Genomic DNA, 13872 nt, shown 5'->3' with positions numbered 1-13872 from the left:
CTTTATCTCATGTATAGGTTTTTATTCATACACAGGAAAAACAAATACAATAACACTTATCCCTACAGAAAACCGGAAACCATCAACAAAGAATGTGTCACTCCAGCAATATGTTTCAGTACATCCTTACCTACCACAATGCCCGGCTAATGGAAAGTCAATGATTTATTGACCATGCTTTCTTTCATTATAAAAAATGACCTTGCGTTTTAATACTTCAGCTGAAAGGTGCAATATTGCTCTAACTACTCAAGCATCAAAGATCATTGCTTTGCCCTTAAAAATGAGCCAATTTTCTATACATCATTTTTAATTTAAAGTTTAAAGGAAAAGGCTTACATGTTAGATCCTAGTCAACGATTATCTAACAATGGTTAACAGGACACACTTTATAAACTTAAAAAAGGTATAGCAGAACAGTTTTTTTACGTATATTTGAATCCTGTAGCAAAATGTTTATTTCTGTTTTTACAGCAACCTCCATATGTTCAATGACCTAGGATTCCTATGCAACTATGAATTAAAAGGTTTGGAAACTTTCTGTGAAGGATCTTCACAGAAAATGGAGGGGTCTCCTTATATTTAGTTCCTTGCAATTGAAAATGTTAAAGACAACAATAACACTGGTTTAGGTGAAGCAACAACTTTATAATTAGATAAAACATACAAAACATGGATCTTATAGGGTTGACACTTCAAATCAAGCTTCTTTGCAACAAATTGGTTGGTCCATCTTTTTTTAGATTTTCTTGACACAGGAGAACCCTTGATAAAATTTGCTGATCTTGGGGAACCCCTTCTTTAACTATTATATACACAGTTTATACTATATTAGTGTGATGGTCAGTAGGAAAAATGCCTTCAACATGGCTGGGCATAGGGAGGAAAGTCACAGACAGTCTTGGAGTCTGTTAAATTGACCTGAGATGCATAAATTACCAATGGCAGAAGGAACCCCTTGTAACCTCCAAAGGTACCCTGGGGGTTGCATGGAACCCTGGTTGGGCAACACTGGGTTGGTCTCTAGTAGGTTTTAAAACATCATTTAGTGATAATTTCTAAATCATATGGTATTATGTTAACTGTAAATTTATGTAACTCTAGATAATAGGTCTAAAAGAATTATTAGTTAGTCAGGGTAGATTTGCAAAGAATCTGAAGAGCCTTACATACCCTAAAACTATCCGGGGAATTCAAGAAAAGTTTCTGTCGAATTTCCTCTGGTGCACCGGCACAAAGCCTGTAGAAAATATGGTAGTTTCTTTCATCTTGTCCTTGCACACATATGCGTGACTTCTCCAAGAGGTAGTGAGATACAAATCCTCCTACTACAGAATGCTGTAGGGGAAGAAAAGACAAAAAGAAAACAGCAAAGGTTTACCAATGTAATTGACAGCTACATCTAATGTTCTCCATCCTAAACTAAACCATTTACAGCTGCTTTTGAATCTTTGAAGTAACAATATTGGATCTTTGAATCCATTTGCAAAATACTGAACTAGAAGCCTATTTAGGGCAACTAATGTTAATTTCAGAACTGTTAAACTGGAAGTCAAGTAATCTTCAGTCATTTCTTCTTTTCCTGGAATTTCCCATTTTCTAAATGTTGTAGAATTGTACTCTTTACATATAAAGGAAACAAAATACAGACTCCAATTGTGGGTTTATGATTTATGATTAATATTTAGTATGTTTAAGATAGCATGAGGTCTAAAAGTACATTTCATAGCACAAGGCCTGCATTCCCATACTGGATGTGGCTTTTAAACACTGTTTAAGCTGAATTCTGCAGCCAAGCAAACAGAAATTGCTAGTATTTCTTTGAATATATGTTGGAAGCCACTTCAAAGAAAGCTCATAGTGCCTACAGAAGCTCAAAATGCCTAGAATATCTTATTTGATCTCCAACATTATCAATTACTTTTGAGACAGAAATTTAGCAGAATATAAATTAGACTACCAACACATTTATTTTCTTACCCAAATCAAAAGCCAGTGTTTCCTAAATGATTGGGCATGTTAGGCTCTGCTTACACGTTATACAAAATGTATATATAAAAACAATAAACTTCTGTTACTTTAGTGTACACTGTATACCAAACCTCAATTTCTATCCGATTTACAATAAAATAGGATGAAGACAAATGGCAAAACTCAAATACTCAACCTAAAAAACATGTTGTACTGGATCCCATTGGTGCTGGGAAAAAACTGTAGCCTTGTGTCACAACTGAAAAAGGTTACTCTCATTATCAGAGTTGGCTTCTAGATAAAAGCTCACTCAGCACAGGCATAACCTTTACTGTAATACAAATCTGAACGTGGGACACCAGGGAAGACACATATTGTTTGTTTTCTATTTATTTGAAAAGAGCAGGTCAAGAGATCAGTTTTGACAGTATTAAAGGTTGCCACCTTACACTGCTGTGTCAGATTTGGGCGATATGTCATGGCGTAGCTTAGAAAACCGTTATATTGTATTTTGTTTTGCAGTTAGTTAATGTGTTTTTTTTCTGTTTTTGATTCTATGTAAACTGACATTTAATAGCTTTACAAATATTACATGGTTGGTCATGTTTCCTCCTGGGTTCTGTCCAAGAATTTCAGGATTTGTGTCATATTATTAACACAGCTCCAACTTCTTTGTAAACAGTTTAATAGTGTTATTTCACCTATTTATCCACACTCATTTAGCAGAAAATAAATGCCACAGTAAAGGAAACGCATGGCTGGGTCTCTATTAATCTTCATTTAGGTTAGTATTCTTGAAATAGCTACAGCATGAAATCCACAGAGTTAATAAGAGATCAACTTTGACCAAGTTTTTATGGCAAAGGATACTTTCTACCATATAGAGAACGATGACACATACAGCAATGCTTTACAATACCATCTTTTTGGGCCCGTATTCTCTACTCTTTGTCATGTTACTTGGGTATACATTTGAGAATATACAGCATAGCCCACATGCTCTAAATCACAAATATTATTTAAAAGCAGCACATTGTGATAGACTAATTAATACCCGTTACCCCAGATTATGTTTTTAATCACGGAAGTTTTGCTGGGGAACACAAAGTATAACTTGTAAAGGGGAGCAAAAGAAGACTGCTCAAATCTGCTTAAATATATAAATGTTGCAGTACCAGGAAAAACATTTCTGATAACCTTTGTCTGTTTCTTGATCCAAAAATGAAATATGTTCTGCCAAAGTATAGACAATATGGAGGAATGCAGTGTGTGCACAAAGCAAATCATCCTACTTTCATTACTGTATTACAGAATAAGCTCTTGGGGTGTGAATTGCTAATGTGAGATTGTATTTTCCATATTGAAGGGTAAAAGTGTCAGTAAACCCAAATGTTATTTCTGCACCACAGGCTCCTGATGAAAACTGTCAATTTTTGCGATTCATTAAATGCTTTAAAAAGAAAATATGTGATCTGTCCTGAAGCTTGGACTTCATTATGTCCAGTGGCAACACTCTGAAGGCTGATCTTCCATATCTTGTGTTGCCACCCATCTGAATAAAGCTAAATACATTTTCTACAAAGTATAAAAAGTCCTGAATAAAAATTCTACAAAGAAAAAAACTGCATTGACTGCTGCTTAGTCCTGCTCATAGATCAGACCTACAGGGAAGAGGAAAATGAGATCATGTGACCTGACTAAAATTGTTATTTCTAATAATACGATTGCAGCAAAGTATGAATGAATTGCCTATTGTGATTATTCACAATCAGCATTGCTAGAGGGGTGTACATTAAATTACATACATGCTAAGGGTTAGAAAAGATTCATTTTTTTTTTTTTTTTTTTTTTTATAGTAACCTGTGTTCTGGTTCCTCTCTGTGGATTCCAGGAAAATAATTGAAGGAAAAGAGACATAGAAGTAAACAAGTGAAAAGTAAATCAACAGACACTTGTCTTTCAATAAATCTCACACGAATATATGTTACAATCTGTTATGTGCTATAGTGTATACGCTACTCCTGAACAAACATCACAAAGACTGAAAAGCTCTCAAACAGCATGGTTTCAAGGCTTTTCAAAAAATTCTATTCCAGTGACAATTTGCTGGCATACTTTATCGTCTTCTCTTTGCCATAAAGAGTAAACCACATGTGATCATGGTCACAGTACGGGAAAATCATTATATTCAAGTCAATGTAATAATTTTCAAACCAAGGAGTTTGTCTATTATACATAAAGAATGCTGTTCATAAAACTGAACTGGAAGGGGAGTGCACTCACATTACTTAAAAAAAAAAAAAATAACTCAAGGCAGTTTATTGAAAAAACTTCTAAATGTGCTTGAAGGCTAGATCTATTTTTATATAGCAATACTTATATAACTACAGAGTATAAACAGCAATAAACTGGAACAAGTTTAAAAAAAAAAAAAAAAAAACTTACTTTTTCATTGAAGTGAATTTCTACAAATTTTCCGAAACGGCTGCTGTTGTTATTCCGCACAGTTTTTGCATTGCCAAAGGCCTCTAACAGGGGATTAGCTGTATGGATATACACATAATTGTTAGCAGACAAATAGAAGACATTCTATATCCAGCTCAGAAAATGTTCAGTGGCAGATACACAGACTGCTTGATATTCCTATTAAAGGATTTGTCAATTGTCTGTGGAACTGTCATATTTAACACAACAGCATAGCAAGCTTCTTAGATTTAAAAAAAAAAAAAAAATGATACCAGCTAAAAAAATTTTTTTTTGGCAAATATAAACTATATATCTGTAAAAAAGCTAATCGAAAATAGTTTAATTCAATACATATAGGTACCATGTGTTAAATGTATAGCTGGAAAAATATATAATAAAACTATAGGTCAACAAAGCAACTGATTGGTAACCAATATATTATAGCTAGCCTTGAGAATTATTGCCCTAATTTCAACAACCAAAACAAGAAATTATATACAGAAGATCCAAATTCAGGCCCACTACCTTCCTCCATAACACAATATTTTCACAGCACATGTATTGTTTTTGTATGCTTACCTTTTTTCTTTTTTTATACCTCTCTCCCGATGTTCAGCTAAGGTAAGGACATCAGTGTTCCTTTTCTACATTATTAAACTGGGGGCAATAGGCGCCATTGTAACACACCTCTATGGGGTGGGTCCATGACACTCTACAGACAAGGGAAAAGGGGGGAAAGATGCTGGTTGTCGTTTAACCTAAAAGAAGGACCGGCATTAGACCAGAGAGCAGTGATTTTTTAGGAGACAGTAAAGGGGAGGGGGTAAGTATTGTATTTTTCAGGTCCAAAGCAGTTGGCCAACATAAATCCCTGTAAGTTAGTTTTTTTCTGCCTTTGTCCTATAGGATATATTTGCCCTTCACTTCTTCTGAACACAGTTCCGATCATACTTTTATTGTCCTATATAAAAAGCCAATCTATACAAGCTGTTTGTTAAATGAAAAAGTACATATTTAATTCTCTACATTTCCCTTAATCTTGGCCATCAAAAACAAACCATGCGTTGAGATTTAAGACACAGGTAAGGTTGCTAATGGTGAAGAAGTAAGAAATACATTTCTTATTAAGTTATTATTAAGTGACAAAAAAGTAATTCATAAATTCTCTAGAAAGGATGTTTTAAGTTAGACTCTTTCTGTAAACCTTTTGAAAGGGCAAATAGAAAAGTTAAAGTGGGAAGTCATTGTGAAGCACTGGGACATGAGACTGACACATTTTGTTTAATATCACACAAATGATGCTAACTGCAAATCCTAGCACAAGAACGCTTGCACTCCAAATCCCTATTCTCTCACAAAAACAGCAAGCCACACCACAGGCATTGAGAAACATAAAAGTTTCTATACAAGGAGGTAGCAAGTGCCCAAAAGCTGCTAGAGATGAAGAACACTTCGAAAACTTTGTAAAATATTAAAGCTTTGCAGCAACAGCTGGGAATTAGCTTTTATTTATTGCGAATTTTACTTTGTATAGTACCAACACAGGTAGCAAACTTTCATGAAAAAATATCTTTGCAAAGGCTTTAAACTCATTAAAATATATGTACTCCTTATTTCTTTCTTGTGAGAAATAATTCAGTGTTCCTACTTGTTGAGAGTAATGATCAGCAACCTCTGCCAGAGTAATGATCTTTTAATACTTGCCTGGCAGGCCTCAAAACAAAATCCCTTAGTAATGGGATAGTAAAATGCGTAGTTGGTTCAGGGCATTTATTTTTTATGAGAACATTATCATAGAAACAATTCTGTGTTTAACAGAAATATTCTATGCTTGCTTTTTTTCACCCAATTTGTCACATATTAGGAAGAATACAAGAATTGTACGTATGCATTAATTAAGAATGCTACAAAGCACAATAAATATTTAAAATGGTTCTACAGCACAAGAATCATAAAAAAGGATACCAATTCACATTTATAAATTATGCTTGCTGCTTATGTTTTATCAGCGCTTTTAATGTTTAGCTAGTGTGAACAAATTTTAATTTTAAGTTCCTATGCATAAGGCTGTTCTTTTACAGCAGGTCAACGCCTTCAAGTAGAGATAACTATCATATGATGGTGCTATGTACATTGTTTGTAGCATATAGTGCTCCCTACCATTGCATTTAGAAAGGAATAAAAGGTGGTATTTAATTGCATGCAGATTGTCCCCATCCAGAAGTTTCCATGGATGTTGTATATTCTGTTTTATGGATGGGGGGGGCTTCTGCCACAACATGTCTTGCTTATTGACAGTGGTGACCTTAAAAGTTGTACATTTTCAAAAGGACATAATACGTTGCAAGTTAATTCTTTCCTCATTTTATATGCCATTCCTTTAACACATTGTTCAGAATGCGCAGAGGATACCTTAATCAACATCCTTCTTTTACAAACAAACAATCATCACTGATCAATCTCAACTAGTCAATGGCAGCAAAGAGGCTTATATCATGTGATTAGTATGTCAACAATGATGTAGTGAGCACAGGCAGGCTTGGGACATAACAAATATAAGTCCTTAGCTTCAGCCTGAAGGAAAGAAGCTGCTTTTTTTAATACAATGATTGGAAGATGCAATAACAGTACTGTCAAGTTAGCAAATGCAACTAAATCTGGGCTGAACATCTAGGCATCAATGATCAAGTAACAATAGGTTTTATCAAGTTAGCAAGAACTTTCACATACCTTCCACAATCCTGTCATCAATATCTTGTCCAGTTCCATAAGATTCAGTTAGGTACCTAAAAAGTATTTAAAAAAAAAGTCACTACTGCAACTGTCAGTTTTACAATACAAGAGGGGGCTTCATGTGCATATATGTAAAATCATAAGGATTTATTTTGATTTTAAAATTTTCACAAATTAAAATTTCTACTAATGCTATGTAGCCTCACATTCTTTAGAGATTCCAAGTTTAGGGTTTTCCCACAATGTCAAGTAGCTATGTACACCTTATTCAATCAATTGGAGCACACATCGAAAATGCCTCAATGAAGTATGGGATACTTAAGGATACATTTTGCACAACTGTGCATATCAGGGGGTCATATGAACACATTTTACTACTAAGCATGCACCACCATCACAGAATTTTCAAGGCTTTCTATACCACAAAAATAAAAACACACACTGTGGTTTCACTGATGCATATTTGGAAATAATAAATATAGCAAAGCACAAGCTTCCTGCTTTCCTTATATCCCTGGTAGTAAATTTTTTATCCTTTTAATACTGTTGTAAAACCTACATTTCATGAGGTTGGCCAACTACAATATGAGTCAGGAGTACTGTTGTTGTTACTTTGTTTTACTCATTCCTATCTGCAGAGATGTCATAAAGCTGGTGCATCCACAACCCTAGAAAAAGCATTGATTACAGAGTAGGCTATCTATGCTGGATTCTTTATATTTGATTGTATATACGTGCTATATATTTAGTGGAGTGGAGATGCTTTGCGTGTGTGAACTGTTTTCATTTACAGTTGCCATTAGTATTGACTCATGAATCATTGTAGAATGTTTACAGGTAGTCAAGTGTACATTTACAATCAAAAATTCAATAGGGCAACAAAAGCTCAAAACAAATAAATAACAGGCCGTCTGCTGGATATGTTATTAAGCGGTTATTTACAAGTTCTTTATGCAGCCACACCTGACAAACAGAGGGAGAAATGTTTCCTATACAGCATACAACAACATATTTGGACCTTTGTAGTTCTTAACTACTACTTAACTTTGTAGTTCCTAATTTATAGCACAAGGGTCTTCAAGTTTTTCTGGCTCACAAGATATAGCCAAATGTGTATTGTACTAACATGTCCACTTTATAAAACAGTGAAAAGTGCACAATAATACAAGAAAAATGAGATGGAAATATACAGGGAGCCACTGCAGCTAATTGGGTTTCAGTCTACAGTGATTTCTGTTTGGTCAATGTATATTGAATTTGGTTTTCCTTATTAACTACATTTGCATGTTTCTTTCTTCCAAATATAACCTAACCAATCAAATAGAGCTGATTTTCTCTCCAATTGACAAGTTAGGGTTACTCTTGTTATGATCTTCCCTCTTCTGCTGTACACATTTACACGATGTGGTTTCCTTCTAATTGTAGCTTCCTTTTGCAACCCAAACTTTTTTTTATCAAGTAAAAGAAGGTTCAGATGTTTAGCGGGACTAGACAATTCCATGTGGCTCCTGATGGCTGGAACCTTGCTAACCACATGGCTACTAGCACCCTAGCACTGGTACTTAAATAACTAGAACTTGCACATTTCACCGGAAGTGGCAAGGAGCGGCCTTTTTCTATTGGGCCGTCATGGGTAGACATGTAATGTCTCCCACAAGGCACCAGTTTACTGACATGAAGAAGTGGTAACCAAACAGCAACTTCAATGCTAGTCTGAACACAGCTTGTCCGATCAGAAGAGAAACACTTACTCAGTCTCTGTATGGTTAAAACACTTAAAATTTACAGAATATATAGCAGTCAACTTTATTTTAAAATAGACACCTGAAATTTAAAGTTGTGTGTGCATTATAGGTCTTGCAGATCATTCAAAAAACAAGAACAACTTGAAATCTCAACATTAACTAAGAATGGTCAAGTATCTTGCCACAACATTATAATGAACCACCTGTAATTAACCACCAGATCATTTTGGGCTTCCCTGAGGGAACAATGTGTCCATATTTGAGAAGGAAAATTCTCAAATTGGAAGCACTCATTATTGTATATGGTGAATTACCAAGGCGCCATGATTGGTTATGAAAAGAAAAGAGGTAAGAGATTGTTTCATCAACATGTTTAGCAAGTGTCGATTATCCTAAAGCAACTCCCAGCAGAACTTGATTTGAGGACATGCAGATATCCCACAGCTTGTTCTCAGTCAGAAATCTGCCAATCTACAGACACACTTAGGACAAAATATATGAAGGTTCTTTTAGGGGAAAAAAGGTACTTTAAAGAAAAAGTAGAAGTAAAATGTGGGAATAATAATAATAGAAGAGAATTCTAACTTAATTTTCAGTCTACAGACCTAAGAACAAACTTAGTATTTTCTGTCTTGCCGGCTCCCGATTCTCCAGACACGATGATTGATTGGCTCATCTTTAAAACCTTCATGTCTCGGAAGGCCTTATCAGCTGGAACAAAACATATTGTAATAAGCAACACTTTAATGCTCTGGCAATCCCAGCTTTCAGTAGTTATTTACTTTGCATGTACTTTGGAAAAAAACAACTGCAGTAATGTAGACTTAAACATAGCAGGGTATTCTGCAAAATAAAATTTCCTTATAGAGTCTGTAAAGACATCATAAAGTGCTTTTACAATTTTCACCCTCAGCATGTTGACATTCGATTATTTCTAGCGGGGACAGATCTATTCACGAGTAATCATTATTCACAAATATTTCTCCAAAACAGCCAGCAGCTCATGTTTTCCATGCTCCCAGGTGTGAACACAGGTGTGTAATTAACATTTTTAGAAGCACAATTATTGTTTCACCTGCAAATAAATTTTAGAATTTGGATCACAGATAGGGAATCCATTCATGTTACTTTTGTTTCCCCAAAAAATACATGTGCACAAAAACTATGAGCACATGAACCATAAGAGTGATCACACATGTATTCTGAAATTTAGACAAGTTTTCTGAACTTTAATCAAGTAATACATTGTTGTGTGTATGGGTCCCTTTCAGTAGTGCTTATGGGCAGGAAGACAAAATCCAAAAAAAAACAATGAAATGCACATGACCCCAAATCATCTGTTCAAAAAGAAAAATATGCTTGATAGAAAAGTTGGAATTATACTTAGCCCTGCTTTCAACATATTGGAATTGAACTGTGCTTCCAGGAAGATTAATGTGGGATGCAGAGCAGGGGAAATGTTGTGAGAGGACATTCCATTCAGTGGCAAGGCTTATTGAAAGAATTCAGCTGCTCTACATTCCAAAAGACACTGGTGTCATACTTGCCAAGGCATCACAAGTGGAAAACTGAAACCCTATTTTACCCCAGGTTTTTTTTACCCATCTTACCAGAATTTTCTACCTGTGTTGTATGCCACGGCAATGTATGTTTCTAACTTCAACAACTTCATAACCTAGGACAAATACTTCTGCAACATTATTATATTAGCAGGTATGAACTTACTCTTGGTTATCTTCAGGCCTGACCCGAATTTTTGAAGGGCAGGGGGGTGGGATGGGCATAAAAGTACATTTTAAATTGGCTGCCTCTAGCTGAACAGCCAATCTGTGTCTTGACTGTACATTTATCCTACCATTTCTCAGGTAATAGGAGGCATGATTTGTTTGCCATTGCACTTTAACTTCCATATTTGTAGTGACCACATCCAGGATCTGAAATCTTGACTTTTAAGGTATATAGATGTAGGATAGGTTTTTAATATACCTGTACAGAAAACCTGTAGTTTAAAATTACACTCTATACACACTCAGTAACAATTCCTAAATTAATGTAAATACATGTAACCATTATGACAAATCAGCATAAATAAAAGAAAAATAAAAGCATGGTCAAAATATAAAATCCCAGATGTGAGGCTGCCATTACTGGTAGGGCTATTTGTTGTGCTGGAAAAAATATTAATGCCAGTTGTTTCTGCAAATGGATAGGCAGTTAACTAGTTTTTTTTCTTTTTTTTAGGGTAACATCATTGCTCCTTCTGCAGTGAAATAAAAACAATTGTCAGCCTTATCACTGCTGTAGTGGCTTAGCTGCTTGATGATGGGCCAAATCAGTAAATAGCTGCTCCCAGCTTCACTCGCAGCTCTTTATTTTAACAGTGCATCACTCAATTTTCTAAAGAATAGGTAAATAATGTAAAAGCCCTGCTCATTCCCTCCTACTCTCGTCAGCACTGTCAAGAAGGTTGCAGGAAAAAACCCAGCTTCCTACCTGCACTAAACAATAAAATACTTTTAGACATTTTACATTCCAGCTTTCATACAAAATTCCTATTACTCTGAAAAAACAAAATAGAGGTTTTAGATGCACTTTGCTACAATCACAGATAAAAGATGTCATACCTATTGCAAAGACATGTGGCGGCAAAGTTCCGAGTGATTTTCCCTGGTACTGTTTAATGATATCGGAAACATAAAGTTTGGGGACATCAAAATAGGGATTGACTGCAATTAAAATGTTGGCCACGTAAGTCTGAAAAACAAAAAAAGTTTGTTAGGATACACTGAAACAATACAGCATAAGATAAAATATACACATATATATACCTTTACAATGACCTTGTAACTCGAATTTTTAGGTCAGCCACAGAAGCTGTGGCTTGCTGAAAACTGACCCTTCGAATATACACAACAGAGTTATGTTACTAGAATATACATATACACAGAACAGTGTATATGAGACACAAGTCCTTTATATATTTTCTTTGTATCAATGGAGAATAATTTCCAAGTTTCAACATGTTCATTGGTTTTATTAAATGTCATTTTATTTAGACAATCATTTTTATTTAGTCAGGAACATCATCTGCTCAGAATATGATATACGGTTTTCATTTCTAGGATTCCCCAATTATTAAAAAAAATTTTTTTCTGATGAATAAGGTAGGGCCTTTATCTATTGTAATCCCAGTCTAGAGGATCATAATGAATATGAATCGGCCTCCCAAGCTTTCTCTCCTGTTACCATGACATTTAGCCTTTGGTTTCCTAAAGTGCAATGGTGTCAACCACCCTTTCAGGGAAAATACAGAAGGCTGGAATATATCATCCTACAAAATGTCTCATGTTACAGCAGTGGTAAGAGAGGGGATCCCAGAAAAAGACATTTTCCATTCTGTAATCTCCTTGCATTTTAAAGAGCTAGAGACCAATTTAAAACACCTGTGCTTTCCTAATATCGTTTACCGTGTAAAAGGGCCAATAAACACAAATGACAACACAAGATGAAAGTGCTTAAGACATTTGTAAATAAATAGATCTAAAACTAAATGTTTGTCCAGAGCTGTTCAAAAACACATTTTAGGTAATCTTTCCAACAAAACATAATTTTAGCGTATTTCTGTATATTGATCTTTTTGCTGTAAATTTTATGTAGTTATTAGAAAAAAAATCAACAACTTACTGCCACTTAAAAAGAAATGAATGCCTGACACTCGCTTTAAGGTTACATAGTTAGTCCAGTTGAAAAAAAACATATGTCCATCAAGTTCAACCACTAGGGAAATAAACATATCTCAGATTTAAAACCCAATGGACATAGTTGATCCCAAGGAAGGCAAAAAAAAAACTTTTCTGAGAGAGCCTTTCCACATTTTCACAGACCATAGTATGAAGAATCTCTTCCTTATCCGGAGCTTAAAACTCCAGACACAAAGAGTGCCCTCTTGTTCTTTGTAACGATCTTAAAGTGAATAATTCAGAAGCAAGTTCTCAATATGGACCATTTATATATTTATACAGGGTGATTATATCCCCCCTTAAACGTCTCCAGGGAGAATAGATTCAGTTCAGCTAATCTCCCCTCATAGCTGAGCTTCTCCATTACTTTTATTAGTTTAGTTTTCTCTACACTGCCTTTCACATCTTTTTTTGTGAACTGGTGCCCAAAACTGGACTGAATATTCCAGATGTGGTCTGACCAATGCTTTGTACAGGGGCAGGATAATGACTCCATCTCTGCAGTCTATTCCTCTTTTAATACAAGAAAGTACTTTACTAGCTTTAGATATTGCAGCTTGGCTATTTCTGACACCCCAAATCTATTCTCCCTAGACAGTATGTCTAGGGAGCAGCGAAGCCTGAATATTCAGCAGCGATGCCTGAATATCAGTATATTGTACAAGAACGTGGTCACCAGGATACACTTCTCATAATGCCACAAGAGGGATGCTATATAGCCTTATTTTCTGTATTTATTCTGACTCTTCAGGACTTGGACAGCAACTAAATCTTTGGTATTTTACTGGACCCTACTATCAAAATACCTGTAAAAAGGTGTATTTTTTGCTGCTTTATGCTATATAGTGGGGAAGAGCCAGGAAGCAGAGACAGAAGTGAGCGGCTAGGACCAGCTTATATAGAGAAGACAGACATATTGTGGATGGCGACACCATGGAAAACATTACCTTGCCTGGAAACAGGATGTATAAGGATGGCTAATAAGTGCTGGATGGCTATTCACAAATCTTTGCTGACATTATATACTGCTCCCTTGATCAAACATCTAAATTAAGGTTTTGACTAGATACCTTTTAAGTACAATATTTGCATGAAAGTGTAAAGGATCCAGTGAAATGGATGAGATCATGATAGAGATTGGATTAATAATATTTTTCAATTAAATCCATACAGAATAAAAGCCTAGTTACAAAAACTATAGAGAATTGAACAATCAT

The 13872-nt window shown here is 35.1% G+C and overlaps 1 protein-coding gene across 3 annotated transcripts in view; it reads right to left on the bottom strand.

Moving 5' to 3' along the window:
- The window catches only part of MYO6 (myosin VI), a 156971-nt gene that overhangs the window by 103493 nt on the left and 39606 nt on the right, over positions 1–13872 (bottom strand). For all 3 annotated transcript variants that reach the window (XM_072408547.1, XM_072408549.1, XM_072408548.1), the window contains exons 5-9: positions 11540–11669; positions 9521–9626; positions 7168–7223; positions 4417–4514; positions 1174–1338 (exon numbers count right to left, since the gene is read on the bottom strand). In XM_072408547.1, coding sequence (XP_072264648.1) covers positions 1174–1338; positions 4417–4514; positions 7168–7223; positions 9521–9626; positions 11540–11669 — 555 coding nt within the window. The remainder of the gene's footprint in view (positions 1–1173; positions 1339–4416; positions 4515–7167; positions 7224–9520; positions 9627–11539; positions 11670–13872) is intronic.

The sequence above is a fragment of the Pyxicephalus adspersus genome, chromosome 4 (genome assembly GCF_032062135.1).
Source record: "Pyxicephalus adspersus chromosome 4, UCB_Pads_2.0, whole genome shotgun sequence".
NCBI lineage: Eukaryota > Metazoa > Chordata > Amphibia > Anura > Pyxicephalidae > Pyxicephalus > Pyxicephalus adspersus.
Note: the sequence above shows the minus strand (reverse complement) of the source record. Positions and strands in the feature narration are given on the sequence as shown.